Source organism: Aquila chrysaetos, chromosome Z (genome assembly GCF_900496995.4).
Source record: "Aquila chrysaetos chrysaetos chromosome Z, bAquChr1.4, whole genome shotgun sequence".
NCBI classification, from domain to species: Eukaryota; Metazoa; Chordata; class Aves; order Accipitriformes; family Accipitridae; genus Aquila; species Aquila chrysaetos.
Genome location: NC_044030.1, coordinates 39,065,430 through 39,082,072, shown reverse-complemented (window position 1 = coordinate 39,082,072; position 16,643 = coordinate 39,065,430). Strand labels below are relative to the sequence as shown.

Sequence of the window (16,643 nt, the reverse complement as noted above, 5' to 3'; positions counted from 1 at the left end):
AGACAGAGAGATGTTTTACCAGGGCCTGTACTGATGGGACACGAGGCAACAGTTTTAAACTGAAAAGGGTAAGATTAGACTGAACATAAAAATTTCTTCCTTTATGATGAGAGCGGTGAGGCACTGGCTCAGGTTGCCCAGAGAGGTGGTAGATGCCCCATCCCTTGAAGCATTCAAGGTCAGGTTGGATGGAGCTCTGAGCAACCTGGTCTAGTTGAAGATGTCCCTGCCCCATGATCTTTAAAGGTCCCTCCCAACCCCAACCATTCTGTGATTCTGAGATTCGACTTTAAAAATTCAAATTTGATCCATTGCTGGAATACTATTAGCAGTAAGAAATTTGACACCTGCTACTTTTAACACTAACATACTGTATGATCTCTTAAGTTCCGTATCAAGTTTAAGACATTCTATACTGGGATCATGCAAAACCTATTTGACTGCAGTCTGGCCTGCAGCAAAAGTAAAATATCCAGCATAAAAGCCCAGGCTTGAATTCCAAGTAGTTCGAAGTAAAAGAAACATCTAACCCTCACCAGAAAAAGGATCTTAGTTCTGTAGTACTGTTCAGATCAGCAATGCCGCCTTTTTTTTTTAAACTGACTTCCTTCCACTCTTTCCACTTCTCTACCCCAGTGGACACCACGTCAGACACAAAAGGGACTTCTGAGCAAAGCATGCTTTTCACCATGCTTGATGGCACACATACAACAGTACAACAGGAATTCAGGTACTATAATCCAGCACTAGGATTAAACCACTTCTGTTCTGAAGCAGGGAAGGCACAATAGTGAACTTGGAAAAACACACGCTTACACATAAGCCTAGAAAGCTTAAGGTGTAGATTTATTATGCATTAGGAAGCTTATCAACTTAAAAACCAAACCGCATAGTACAAAAGGTTCGTTATCTCTGCTCAATGTGGAACAAGTTTCAAAATATATATTTTTAAAATTTGTTCAGTCAATACACAATCCTTTTAAAAAACTGTATATCTGTCAGTACCCTCATTACATTTATAAATACATGATTTACACAGCACCCCATCTGGAAAAATTAAAACTCCTTACAAATATCTACATATATTGCATACATATAAAACATTCATAGGAGTACTTCATTAAAGTTGGGTTTAATGGTCCATTTACACTGCAGCAAAATACATATAAATCTGTGTATTTTTCATAAAATGTCTCTAAAAATTAGCACATTTGTAGCCATAACTCCTTTAAAGCATCTTTTAGAAAGGAAATTTGATATGAATATATCCATGAGATTCAGCAGGTAAGACAGTGATATGAAGGCTAAATATGATTAATAACTGAACACTAAGCAGCAGTTAAGGCAGGGGTGAAAAGAATTAATAGGAAAGATTATTTCATATGGCAGATAAAGTGACAAAATGCAATAAATATACATATTTCTTGATGTAAACTACTCTGGCACCCACTATTTTTCCTGCGTCAGAATTCAGGAGTGTCCATATTCCTGATGCTGCTCATTTTATAATTAAAATTCTATTTTTTATCAGCAAAACATTAATGTGACCAGTGCTTTCAGGTGCCATCTGGATTTGCTTTAACTGGTCAGAACTGACTGTTCTGGAATGTAGGTTTAAGACTTCAATATGACCTTCATTTATGGGTAATGACTGTCATGTGTGATCATACACGCTCAGAAGTCATCTCAGTTTCATCATTGCTTTCTGGTAACTAGTGGACTTCTCATTACTAAGTAACATTTGAGAATGTGCCTTCAGGAAATTCAATTACTTTTATGGATAACCACTATTTCAGATACCAGAACTATATAGATCAGTCCCTCTCACATCGTAAGGACTACATGTGGCATACATGCAGACAAAAGGCATAAGAAATGCAAAACAACCTTTAACAGCGGTGGCAGAAACTGTTCTGCCTCAAACCTGATTATTTTGCATACAACTTTGGGAACTGAACATTCAAACTTTAAAAAAAAAATTCTATTACGTCTGTACATTCAGGTTTCTACCCAATACCAGGATTTGACATAGCATTTGCAGTCCAATATTGCGTAGAATCACACCTAGTTGTGACCTGCCGTGCTAAACAAAACCTCCTGGAAGTATGGTATCAACCTCAATACAGCATGTGACCTTCCCTTGCACACAGCTGCCTTCCCTTCAGAGGCCAGACACTCTGTACAACCCACCAAGCTTCCAGAGCTGCAATTCAGTGCATGAATTTGTTCCATAGACTCCTCAGAAGTTAGCCTTCATACACTGCTATCTTGCAGCAATGGTTCAATGTCCTCTTCACTGCTTCGGTCGAGGTTGTTACTCAGAGTACTGCTGATGCTGTTGCTGTGTTTCCTGGTACTGCTGGCTTTGCTGTGCTCAGGAATGAATAAGGCGACTAGAAGAGCCAGAAGAACAATGCATGCTCCAACCAGGAAGGGTGGACCAGGAATGATTGCTCTCTGCAGGGAAACAAGCATATAAAAGAATTAATGAAGTTTTAGACATTGACTTCTGCATTAACAACTATACCACTAAGGCAGGAGATAATGGGAGACGTATTTACAGTGACTATAACATTTATGCAAACAAGTTCATATGCGCACTGCAACATGAATTTTCTGCATCTACAATCTCTAAGAATTCCTAACCTGATCTGCACACTGATCTAAAAAACAGAAACATGCACAAAACTATCAACTGGCAATAGGATTGCCTAGCAGATGAAACAGACATTGACTGATGCTTCTTCGTAATTTTTTTTCCTTTAGGCAACGTGCCTGTTAAATCAGGAAGACTCCTCTGGAGATTAATAGGATAAGGTTTCAACATCCAGAAGTACAAATGCTCCATAAGTCTTTAACTTAACTTCACTTTTTCCACTTGCTTCCATGGCTGACATACTTTAGAATCAAGTTAGCTGAATAAACAAACATCCCCAAAAACTAATATGTGAGTGAGGAAAGTAACAGCAGGCTATGCAGTACATACTGTTCTCACTGCAGAGACAGGTTGTTGGCATGTATGGTAACTTGGTACTTGGAGTTATTCTCTCTTGCTGCTACACAGTTTATTTTAAAATTTAAAATACAACTTATCCATATTTCATAACCACAATTAAAAACAAGCACCAGAAAGGTTGTAATTTTAAATCAGCTAAGTTTGATGACAATACTCTACAAAAGAAAGTGTGAGCAATCCAGTGATTTTTTTTTTTCCATCTTAAACAATTTTTCTGTATTTTTGTCAACTAAAACTGAATAAAAATCAGAAGATGAAACTTGTCAATTCATTGTACTTTTTTTTCTACCAAATGAAATGCAGGAAGTTATTCTAATATGAAGTGGGAAAGTACCTGAAAATAAGCATACAGTAACATGATATTTCCCTTGCTTCAACTTGGTACAACCAAAGGCCTAATTTTTCAGCTGATGGTCTCTAAATTTAAAGGATATAATCATATTCACAGAATTTATATTAACAATATTACTTAAATCTTCAAGCGGTGGTAAGCTCACAGTACTTAAAGAATGTAATAAACTTCCAGAAATTAATATACTCATTTGTAGTATAACAGCTGATATATCTCAGCAGCTTTTGAATATCCCACTATTGCAGTTTTACAGAAAGGAGTAAGAAGCTTTGAAAAGCAGTCCTTGCTTATTGCATTGCCAAATATTATTACTCTCCAAACACAGCCTGACCGCCCCGTTTGCTGTAAGAACTCCATGTGAATAATTATAATGACGCAACCTCACTCTCTTCTTCAGGCTCTCTAGTTTTGAAAACAGTTATTTAAATGGGAATTAAGACAGATATGCTTAACTTTTACTATTTATGCCCTGCAGAGGAGATACACAATCTTTCTTGAATAGGTGCATCAGATCATTTCTTTGATGGAACAGAATCACAAGTGTGACCTGTAGTAACGTTGCAACTCTCCCACTTAGATGAGAAAAAAAAGAAGTTATGTTCAGTAAAATCCTATTCTTAAGTACTTTAGAGTAACAGAAATGCGTACTTAAAGGTAAGTCAAAAAAAGAAAAAATTAAGTTTGAGCTGTTAAAAAAAACAAACACAAGAAATGACCACTAGGATGTGTTCTCCTTCATTTACTCTGCATGTTACATAACTGAAATTTGCATCCAGACTTTCCTGTCACCACTGTTTGAATATGGAGGTTTACAAAACCATCATATCTAACAATTTGTTTTAGTACTCTGTCCATCAGTGAACACAGAATATTTTATATCTGAAAGGTATAATACTAAATTATGACAATAATCAGTTTTCACTAGTTAAGTTAAACTTACATGGTTTTGTTTTTTTAAACAGGACAAGACAGCTTTCTCTCAAAGTAAAATGTGTCAAAAGTTACACAAACAAATTTATTCTTCACATTAATAATTTTAACAATACCTATATAAATAACCTATTTCTGATAGCAACTTAAAAATCTATTTCCTGTAGTTGCAGTAACACCCAGAATTACAGTAGTGAAAAGAAAGGAGGAAGAACTGTTTTCATTTCACCTCAACAGTACACTGGGTTAGATCAAGGTTCAGCACAGGAACAATGGATTCTCAATTGAGTTCCATATAGTGGAATAGTTCCTATAGACTCATAACTTTTGACAAGCAGGGATAGAATACAAGCTCAACCATCAAAACAAATTTTAACAATGCTTGTCACAGACTAGAACACATATCAGTTAACTGCAGTTCCACAGACAGCCAGTAACTTTTTAAAACAAGGTACTTGACCATTTAAACTTGTTATTAAAATGCTTCTTAGTGAACATTTATTAGCATTGAATAAAATAAACGTTTTTCAAACTACATATATCTGCAAAGAAACTCCCAGTCATCAGTTTAAAACACTGAACAAAATCAAGAAAGGTAGCTTGCATTTGTGCCTTGCAAATCCAAGGTACTTGTACCAGTGTTGTAAACTAGGCTCGCACACGTTTGCCAATCTCCTTGTCTAATCTTGGCACATTCCCTGGTTTTTACTTCACTCATTTTACTTAGATCAATTTTTAAAGCTATATAATATTTAAATTGTGGAGTTCTTTCCCATTGTTATATTAGGCTTGAACATAAGAAATAGTAGGAAAAAAATTTTATTGTTATTTTCCTGAATTATAGTTTTACATGTTAGGTGTCTGGTAACTATTAACAGGGAGAGATGTAGTTACAGACATTTAACAAAGTTTATGAGTACATACATAATTAAACATAAGGGCTGTCCCACTGAAATCAGAATAAAAAGCAATCCTAGTTATGCAAATACTTACTGATTTTGCTGTACTGCTATCTAAGAGATGTCTACTTATTCTCTTAAGCAGGTTTTCAGAAAAACAAGTATGTCTGAAACAATGGTTTAATTTACACTTACAGCTTAGAAAAAATCACTATTTTATAAGGAAGCTCACAGGTTAGGCTTCAGCACAGAAATTTCTTCTACCACAAGCTTTAGAAAACTCCACAACAGAAGTTCTGACTTGTTCACAACTTACTGGAACAGACAGTTGCTGCACTGAAATACCTCTGGAGTACTTCAACAAAAAACATACATGGATATGCTTAAAGTAACAGAACATACTGAAAGTACTTGTAACCAAGAAAAAGCTTATGTGATTTGATGCTTTAAAAAACAGAGTTCAAGAGCGAAATTTTAACTAGTGGAAGCATGACAAAGCTTTTGAAAACCTGAAATCACGATTATAAAGGTTCTCCTGTATTTTACTACAGTTTCCTTTTTGTACAAGAAGAGTGTCTTTGCCCCCTTACTCTAAAACTCTACTCAGTTTGCTGGGGCAAATTATGAAGCACCCCACCTTAGGTACTGCAGTGAGCAGTATCTTCAAGCACTGGTTACACTTAATGCCTGGTAAGATGCACAGACTGGGGGATGAACAAGAAACAGTTGTTTCCACAGTAACAGCCACCAGTTGTTTACATATTCAGCTAATCTGTTGTCTTTATCAACCAGCTTAATTACAAGCTAATAAATCATAATCTGTCTGAAAAGTCCATTCCTAGTATTTTGAGAAAGCAATGGAATTGTAGCTGAAGAGGTCACAGCAATCAAGCTAAAATGAAAAAAGGCTCCATAAAATTCTCCAGACTCTAGTAAGCATAAATTTGATATTTTGGAAGCCAAATAGGAAAGAACAAAGCAGACAAAAATGCAGACATGAAACAAAGCTGGAAGGGATAAAAGAAAAGACTGAAGGGAGTTCCTAAGAAATCTTGTATAGGATTGACTTCTCTCCCCCCCCACCAAGGTGATGAACAGCATTGTTACTGCCACTGGGGGAGGGTGGGGGGGGTGTGAAACAAAAGTTCTCAACTGTATACTGAATTACTGTATACATCAGTAATTAACCTATTGCTATGAGGTTCAAAGATAAACTTTGTTACAATTTACTGAGTTACCAAAAGTGACCTTCTTACTGTCAAAATTTCATGTTTCACTGTAATTTGGGATTACAGCTGTGTTTTGAGTAGATTTATATCAAAAGAAGTTAACTGGTTCCATTAGAATACTGACACCAAAGCTGCTACTACCCTAAATCTAAATATTTACTATCAAACTTAAATTATGAGCTATCTTAACAGTTCAAAGCAGCTGACAAGTGAGAATTAAGTGGTTCAAGAATTAGATATCAAGATTTTAAATCAACAAAAAATGACAGATTTTTACCCTTATGAGTTCTACACTGCAAACTTCACACCAAATTTTAAACTTACCTCATCGCTGGGATCTTGCATTGCTTTTTTTCCAGAAGTCTGATCAGGTGGCAATTCATTGAGCTCCACATGAAAGAGAAAGAAAATAAAGCCATACAGTGCTGGTCCCAGGCCGTTGCACAGACCTCTTATTCCAGTTATTATTCCTTGGACAACACCTAATGAAGGGGGGGGGGGGGGGGGGAAGAAGGATTTTTTTTTTTAATCAAGAATGAAACATGCACAGCCAACAGCTCTGAGTGTATTCTAATGGCTGTTCCAAAATAGCACATCTCAATTATTTCTACATACTAAGATCTTAAGAAACACACTGAAGACAACTTTGCTAGATTAAAATAATATTCCGTGTGACCATAGTTCTGTCACTGTACCTGCATGCTACTAGAAGCAATACAAGTTTTGAATATGACCAAATTTATGTGCAAGTCTAATTTTCTCTATTAGAGTCTTTCCACCCTCACCCAAAGTCTACAATGAAGAAAGCACAAGTTAAGTGTGGTACCTGCTCTATTTATTTTCAAGTGAAATTTAGAGTAATATATCTATGTGTTAAGGGTTGTTATTGGCAAAATATGCACAAACTGTAACAGGTTTCTTCCCCTCACCAGTCTAAAACCAGGATTTATTTAAGTACCAAGTAACTTATTTGGGGCAGTAAACTCAGCAGTACTGCAGTAAATTCACAATACTAGATTGGTTACAGTTTTACATTAGATTATTTTAAAAGCTTGATTAATCACAGTTCTATGGGTGTATTTCTGTTTCAACATCATTAAGTGATTGTGACAACAGTGTAAAAAGTTTTTTAACAATCTTGCAGATTACGATTCTACAGAATGCTATTTTTACAATATTAGTAGTCTGCATATCCCCTTCCTTCTTAAGGCAGTAACTCGTAAAATGGAAGGAAAGAAAACATGCCGAAAAGAAAGTTGTCCAAGTTTTTTCTTCATAGGTTGACATGCAAGCTTAAAATCTTTGTGCCACTAGGTGGCAAAACGTCACTCTAGAAACTATTTTATGCCTAAGCTATTAATAGTAGTTTCCGCTATATAAACTGAAAAATCAGTGACTTCCGTCAACTTAACTTTAAACTACTCATTTCATGACTTAAGTAGAAAACAAGTATTTTAAAACTCTTTTAAATGTCTCTATTAGAAACAAAAACGGGGGAGACGGGAATAAAAAAAGCCATGTAAAATACTGTCTTTTGCACCTTTCAAACCCAATACAAATCTGCCTCCTAGAACTGCACCTTCTTTGTAGCTCCCATATTAACTGCACTTATCTAACTTCAAGTTGTACAGTGTTAAAGCAAGACTGATACCTATGATTTATACATGCAGGATTTTTTTAAAGAGAACACTAAATTCAGTTATTATATGCCAGTGTTATAATTTGTGATAACTCCTTCCCTCACTTCATTTTAAATGAAGAGTTATTTCTGATTTTTGATGTGAAGGGGAATGAACAAAAAATAAATTTTTCTAACTTCTCAGATCAACTCTTTACTCAAGTTTCCTTTTCTATTCCTTGAAAATCTGAAGTATTATAGCAAATAGGGCCAACTTTTCCACACAGGACAGAGCTTCTTGTATAGGTTTATTTCAACGTGGTAAGATGTGGGTTTAGTTTCCATTAAAAAGATGGTATTGTTACATATAATCCTCACTATCTACTTAGAGAATATTACTTTTAATAAAAAAAGAGGAAGGAAAAAACATGAAAGTTACCACATCTGGTTTTGTTGCTTTTGTAGTACTTTTACAGGAAGCTAGAACAGAAGTAGCTGGTCAGACAGAAGCTGTATTTTTGCAATGCAAATTTGATAAATTTGTGTACCTCCTTTCTCTCTACATAGATTGGCAGACTTCCACAGCTACTACCAAAGAAACTCATTACTCAATGTATTCAAGAAGTACACCTAGACAAGTATTCTGCTTTCTAGACAGAAGAATCATCCAAGAAAGCAGCCTGATGCTGAAACTGAAATTCATTCAATACTCACCTTGTTGATCTGACTCTGCATTTCGTGAAACCAGAGCACTGATGGCTGGGAACGTAACACTTGACATTGCTGCTACTGCTCCTGCTGCCCACATCATCCTGCGTTAAATACATAGTTTGAATTAAAAATGAGACTGCCCATATAATTACTCCCCACACCCCAAAAAAGGGCCACAAGGGTACCCTCGTTTAAGTCTTAATGCCCTTTCAAAAGTACTCTTAAAATTAAAATAGATAAAGACTGGAAATTATCTGGACAGGGCCTTCTTCCTGCTCCCCTCCCACAAATTACCCTGAGCTTGTTGGAACAGAAGCACATTTGATTCTACACTAGCTATTACAGTAGAGGAAAAGAGGGGAGTTAAGTGGTGCACAGGCTTTCCCTCTTCAAAGGCTGTACAAGGGAACAATTTCACAGGGTGTCCCAGTGAGGCAGTTCTCTAACTTGTATAACTCACTAGGAAGTGCTCTGATAAAGAACAAGCATTCATCACTGTTAGTAGGACAAACTTTGTCAAAAAAAAAAAAGAAAAAAAAAGCTGTTATACTGTACAGTTCTAGTTCACTTTACTTACAGGCAGTTTTTCCAACAAAAGAAGCTCTAGTTTCCAAGACCAAATATAGTTATAGTAAGAGAATGACATTAGAAAAAAATAAAAGAAAAAAAGTAGAGGTCGAGTAACTGCTTGATAGAACGGATCTAGTGGAATTACCGGAGAGAACATACTACTTACTAGCTTGTGAGTTTAAGAAAAAGTTTTAACCACATTTGTAGATGTAAAACTCAGTGGACTAAAATGGTGCAGACTCCTTTTTCAAAGGGGATGTTAGTCTGCAATGTACACTATATACTACACTATAACATGTAGAAATTCTATCATTTCTACATGTGCAACATATAGACCAAACTTTGGTAGTGTAATGCAAATGAGAATGCTTAATTCACATAACTTTTAAAGACTCATGACACAGAACTAAATGGTAGAATTTCTTGGAAAAACATTTTCAATTCCTTAACAGGTATGTACCTACAAAAATGTGTGCTTACCAAGACTGAGATCCAAAACCGTACCAAGCCAACTGAAGGATTTGAAAGCCAAGGCCAAGGAGAACTGTATTTTTGTTCCCTATAGACCTCATCAAGATACTGAGAAACACAGTCTGCAAGAGAAATTGGTTCATCCAAAAGTTATTTTAAAAAGCCAGATTGATAAGTAATTTCTCCTTCTACAAAAAGTAATTCAGAACACCTTTCAACTGCTGAGGAAATTCACACTATCCATGCTCTTACTTTCCCTGTATTAAGTCCAAAATGCAGACTAGTCATATCAACATTTGATGTACAGACACTCTTAACTATTAAAGGGTTTCTGCTTCAGGACACCAAGAAGCCTATGTATCGCCTTCCCTACAGACATTTTACCTCAATGTCTGTTTCTACTGTAAATAGGCTTTTGTTTCCACCTCTACAATTCTGTTTCACTACAGACTAGAGAGTTCCACAATAAATGCTGGTCCCAAGTTAAGATAGTAGAGGCTGCATATGGGTTGAATTTACCAGTATCTACAAATTCTAGACAAAAAAATAGACTGTTAGCTCGGAAAAAAGAAATCTCTTTAGGTCAGGTGAATTACTATCCAAATTTACAATTAAAACCAACAAGTAAATCCTGCAGCTTTTCCAACTTCACCACACACATTGAAATTTGGCCAAGGCCAACTCCTAGGCATCTTTAATTTTATGCTGACTCTTTACACCACTGATGATGGTTTTATTTGCACATGGAAACTAATCCTAAAGGAAGACCACTGTTTTTCATCTGTTAGAAGTGTTACTGCTGAGGGGGAAGGAGGCCCCAATTCAGATACAACAGCAATATACTCATGGCAAGAAGCAGACTGTTCCTAGTAATGCAAAGTCCATATGGACAACTGCACTCAGTTAACAGAGCACACGTTTTTTCTTTAACATGAGAAACTCAGCAATGCATAACTAAAAAAACAGAGAAAAGGAACCAGAAGGACAGCAGAGCACACTTCCACTCTCATGTACATCTTACCCTAGTTTTCTTGTTTCTCATTCGTAGACAAAGCTAGTTTGAAAGCTAAATAGGAAAAATACAGTAATTCTATCCACATGTGATCAGTTCTTTCTGGAGATATCCAACATGCCAACATAAATCAGTATTTATGAAGCAAAGCTTACTTCAATAAGCTGCACTCTTCAAAGAGTTCAAAAATCAATGCAGAGTTCCCTCATTTTAACACTGGAAATTATGAACCAGAAGGGCAGCCATTTTAGACATTTTTAGCAAAAATACTGGTCTGAATCAAGTATGATTGGCAAATGTGAGTGCACGTAACAGCATCAGAACAAACCAGAAAGGAAGGATTAAAATAATGAGTTGAATTGATAATGAAGGACACAACTGACTCCAATAAGACTGGTAAACACTGAGGAATGTGTTGTTCAGATCAAAACAGTAAGACCTCCACTCTGCTAAGGATGGCAAAAACATTACAGCACATTGTATGTGCCATTCCTCTTCCTGTTATCACAACAGGAAGACAAACTGTACTCATAAAGAAACCAAAGATCACATCATAAAAACTGTTTGATTTCTAAAAAGTATAAAGGACGTGTCCAAAAACTAGCTCATTGTTGCCACGTAAGAGGTATGAAAGCAATATACCAAGGCCTCACAGTTCCTCAGCCTCCGTGCTGAGCCTAAGCAACCCTGGACAGACCATGCCAATACCTGCATTGTTTGTATGCAAGTTTGATAGCATGAGCCAGTTGAATATGTGTAAGTAGCATGACTTTTGCTTAAAATAATGTTTTCCTTTCAGAAGGCCTTGCATTAAGTAACCAATTTCCTACATCATTTTAATCATTTAAAGCCAGAGTTCCAGTAAATTTACTGATCCAAGCTTAGCAAATTTTAGTTTCATTTTCTGCTGCCCAGGTCCAGTACTTCTGAGGAAAGCAGATTTAAAGCAAGACACTTACACAGACTATATATGAATATAACCTTTAGTGAATGCAAGATACACTGGCATTTTAGAGCATGTATGAAGTTTATAGACAAGCTTAATAGTCAGAAGAGTGTGCCTCAGCATTCAGTTTGTACTGTTTAATAAAACACTGGAAAGAATAAAGCTTACCTGAGCTATTATAGACAGAATGCCTACCACAGCTATAAATGCCGCAATGCTAGCGGATCCAAAACCTATAATCTGAAGAGAAGCAGAAAATGCATAAAACAAATGCCAAACAGAATCCAGGACAATCACTAGCAAAGAGTTATCTTCTTCAAAGAGAAAACACTGATCCCTGCTTATAATCTAAATCCATACAGGAAGTGTCTACTTTCAAGAATAATCCTTAATTCAACTGCTTGCCAAGTAAACCATACAAGAAAAAAAAAACTGACTTGAAAAAATGAGACAGAGGAAGTCATGTATCTGGAAGTTGAAGTTCTCTATACCTTCGCACAGACACAATAGCTCTTCAACAGGCAAGATCCCACCTCGAGACATAGAAACTGCTGCACTGAATGGAAACAAAGGTCTGCTTAACTTTATGAACACATGCTTAAACTATGGCAGGGTTTATGCATTAGGAGTCAAGTGTTATGCAGTTCCTGGCTTAGCAGAGTACCCTGCCTTCATTTTTTTAAGGCTGTATTTTGCCAGAAAGCAGTTTTCTGAGCAAAGTCTTCAACAAGAAACAGGTCTCAGGGAATACTTAAACATCCTTAGTAAGATATGAAGACACCAACATTTACCTGTCGCAAGTACAGGAAAAAGCTAGAATACTGGCCAGCCTCAGGCAGATAGGAGAGAAACACTGTAATGCAGATCAGGAGAACCGTAGAATCTTTTCTAACCTTCTTCAGAGACTGTAAAACAAAGAAATAAAACAAGTATTGGAACATTTATAAAAAGTCTAATGAAAGCATAAACAACGCAGAAGGTGGGTTCACTTTTTTAAAATCCATTTTTAAGTCACACATGGAAACAGATTGAACATTAAGTTAGAAACAACCCCCTGTTATATAAAGTTTGTGATATCTGATTCTTCTGCAAAGTTGCCGCTTGATTTTTGAAGCTACTGTTCAGTGCCAAATTACAAGTATTCACTGAAAACAGCACCATGTCATACTTAGGGACATGCATAACATCTTCTAATTGATCGCCATAATAATCTGTTCTGAAAGATGCTAGCAAGTAATATAGCTTCATTACAACTGTTTCTCTTCCCAAATTATGAGAGTATTTTTCCTTGTACATTTCTTATACTTTTTCACCCATAATAGGAATCACTTTGAGTAACGAATAAATTGTGGAAAAAAAATTCTTTAACTGCAGTCTTTCAGGCACGTCACTTATCTCTCAACATTCACAACCAGTTCCCAGCAGGACATATCTTGTGAAGAACAATCACTCTTTCCTCTCTTAAGATATCAAGGTGTAACACAATCACAAATTAGCTAAGTAAGCATGAATAAGTAAACAAGTTACTAGGAAGACTGTATGGCATATTTTAACCCTTCCTATATATGCCTGTAGAAAAATCAGGCTTTATAGATCCATTCTGTATTAAAAAGAAATCACATATAACCAAAAATGGAATTCAACAGTGGGGAGAGATATTGCCAACCAAAAGTACAAAGCATAAAACAAATATGGAAAAGTCTTAACAATATCAGGTTTTAGGGTCTGTAGCAGTGTAAGAATTCAGCATTTCTCTTACAATAAAAGTTAGAAAGTAAGTTAGAAAAGTAAAGCATTTTCCCTTTGGATTTCACACCAAACATTGTCTCCAATTCAAGAATCACTCAATCAACAAAGTTTGGTTTGGTTTTGGTTTTTAAATGTAGCTATATCTTTTTGTGCAAAAGCAGAGAACAGAGATTATGGTATACTGAATAGTCACGCTACCAATAAGATTAAAGATTTCTCAAGCTTACAAAATGCAATTAATTATTATTATTTATTAATTACTTATTGAAGTGCATCTTACTGCAAAAGGGTCTGCTTGTTCCCATGATATAGAAGCTCCCCATGAAGCAGGTCTCATTTTTTCTGGCAGAGATTCTGGTACAGCTAGCAGGATGAAGCAGATGTCCACAACGGCCACCAATGTAGCCACCAGTACGACAAGGTTATCTCCGTAGCTGGCAGACAGGTATGCTCCAATGGCAGGACTAGTTACCAAGCTTGCTGCAAAGGTGGCAGATACCTATGCACAAGAACAGTTTACAAGCTTGTCAAAGGGGTTATTCTGCCATTGCAGAAAAATGAAGTAACTTGCTCAACACCACCACCCCTCCCCAGAAGTGTGGTTTTAAAAAAAACACCACTCAAAATTTAAGTTAAAAAAAAAAAGTATCACTTATGACAGTAAATATGGTTTTAAATAAATTTTCTCCAACCTCTTCCACAGCCCACCATACAAGACAGGATTTGCAGTCAAAAAGCGAGTCTGGCTCAAAGGAAAACACTTTTTGTTTTCCAATTATGAATTTGATGAGATTTCACCAAAAAAGTTGTCAGCACATTTAAATGCCTACCTATGTGAAACTGAGCCTCAGCACTCTGGGTAATACATACAGTAATCCATAATGCCTTTGTTAACAGTTTGCATTTTAAATACATAGCTACCACTGGATATCACAGCAAACTAGGAAATTGTTAGCTGTGACAAGAACTTCAACAACAACTGTATTTCTTCATGCTAAGTTGTAGTGACATGCAACTACTAACAGATCACTTACTATATTCACATAGAGCCGAACATGATGAAAAATCCAGTGCTGTAGTAAAATTTCACTACAAAAATCTCCAGAAAGGTTAGAATAAAGCTAGTTTGTTTGGTTGGGTTTTTTTTAAATTACTACTCTTTTCCAGTCCCCAAAATACTCTGTGTAACTATTTTATAGATAAGAACACAAGCTAGAAATTTAGCTTTATACCAAGCTAGAAAAAAAATCCTAAGGAAAAGGTGTAACAAACAAACTGATTAGAAAGAGATACAGACCTCATCAAAACAACTGTACTTTTGCCTATCACTTTATACAATTTTAGATCAAGTTGTTCCTGTTAACAAAAAACTGTTTGAAGGCAGGCAAATATACGCTTTAAATATATTTATGGCCCTCTTCACAGGCAGGAGAAATAAAGTGCGAATTCCAGAACTTTTAAACCTGTTTTGTGCTCTGCTACAACTATACACACAGGTTTGGTTCAAAAGAACCAAGTCCTTTATTTTCTTAACTGTTAAATCAACATCTGAGGAATCGTATGTCCCTAATGCTAAAAATAAAAGGAAACCTTAACAACTTGAAGCACAGTACAGTCAGCCAAAAATCAAGTTATGAGTATCTGTATAGTGAAAACAGATGCACAGAAGATGAAGGGATAAATGACATTCAAAGGCTAAGGGCATCTACCAATGGGCCTCTAAAACCTAAACCAATATAGATATTCAGGAAAGCAAACTAAGCAGGAATTATATTATTACTGGAAAGGCTAGTTTGTACTAACTGAACTATTTTCCTCTTCTCTTGCTAATTAAGAAAGGTCATGACTAAGTTACTAAAAATACTGCATTATGCATTTTCACCCTTCCTGCCTGTTTTGACTATAGAAAAAGCCATTCTATTCTAAAAAGAAATCACATAAACTAAAAATGCAATTTACAGGTGGTGGAAAGATGTTGCCAAATCAAGTATTAAATAATTTGCATTGCCTTTAACAGCATTTCTTGTTCTGCCTGGGCAACTTAAAACATGTTTTTTCACACATGCCCTCTATGCAGGTAAAGTTGTCAAATTCTTATTCTGTTCCTATGAGCACTGAGCAGTCTGTGCAGTAGTAAAAAGTCTAAATTAGATTTCCCAAACTCTAACACAGTGCCTTGATACATGGTTCATTCCTTTCTCTATCAACTTCATTACATTAATCGGGAAACAATCTGTGCATCAAAACACAAGCTCAATACGAACGTCATAATCAGACCTTTTTTTCAAGTTTAGTGTATCTTACCAGTCCATAGGCTGTAATTCTTTCATGTTCTTGTGTTACATCAGCTACGTAGGCAAATATTACAGAAAAGGTAACAGAAAAGATTCCAGATACCGAAATCATAGCGAAGTACCACCTAATGATTTAAAAGCAACAATTAGAAAGTTTAAGCTAAGAACTCTTGCTTTTCTCTTACTAATCAAGCAAGTTTGTATTTAAGCTGAGAAGTGTTCCTGAAGAACTAACGCAGAGCTTCACTGGAAATGATTGATTGTGGAGTCTCACTTAAATACTGGAAAACAGCATTTTGATTTTTTTATATTCTACTGTTTACTTTACCTCGGTCTAAAAGAAGTGGCCCCTTCAGGACATGATACCTATACATTTTCACACTCTCAAAGCTGAAGCAAGTTTAAGTTATGAAAAAGGAACTATCTTAGAACTGTTTCTCAACCAGTTAAAGGATAAACTATCATATATAATGTTTCAGAAGCTGAACTCTGAATGCACTCAGAGTACACAAAGTTCTTTTGTAATCCTCCTAAGTTTCACGATGAATGTAAACAAAACTGAAACCAAGTCAATTCCACTCAGTTAAGACTTCAAAGTTGCCTAATCAAAGAGTTAAAAGATCTCATCTGCAGCAATTATACTTTTCTGTGGTCAGTAAATTCTAAGGCTCATTTAGCTTTAAAAATATGTTTATTACAGCATTGTCAGCCCTCGGGGGGGCGGGGGGAAGAAATTAACAGCTGAGCTTAAAACTGAGCTAGACAGAGCTATCAAACCATTTCAATTACTGTTATACTTGTGTGAAGACAGCAACTACATCACATTCCGTAATTTCTACTTTTAAG

At 35.9% G+C, this 16,643-nt stretch overlaps 1 protein-coding gene across 1 annotated transcript in view; it reads right to left on the bottom strand.

Annotated features, from left to right (window-relative positions):
- Positions 1-825: 825 nt before the first annotated feature.
- LOC115336990 (hippocampus abundant transcript-like protein 1) overlaps positions 826-16,643 on the bottom strand; it is a 34,168-nt gene continuing 18,350 nt past the window's right edge. Inside the window, exons 5-12 of the mRNA XM_030004848.2 lie at positions 15,808-15,922; positions 13,784-14,002; positions 12,546-12,659; positions 11,923-11,994; positions 9,806-9,918; positions 8,759-8,856; positions 6,751-6,908; positions 826-2,457 (exon numbers count right to left, since the gene is read on the bottom strand). Of these exons, the coding sequence (XP_029860708.1) occupies positions 2,254-2,457; positions 6,751-6,908; positions 8,759-8,856; positions 9,806-9,918; positions 11,923-11,994; positions 12,546-12,659; positions 13,784-14,002; positions 15,808-15,922 (1,093 nt within the window). The 3' untranslated portion in view covers positions 826-2,253. The remainder of the gene's footprint in view (positions 2,458-6,750; positions 6,909-8,758; positions 8,857-9,805; positions 9,919-11,922; positions 11,995-12,545; positions 12,660-13,783; positions 14,003-15,807; positions 15,923-16,643) is intronic.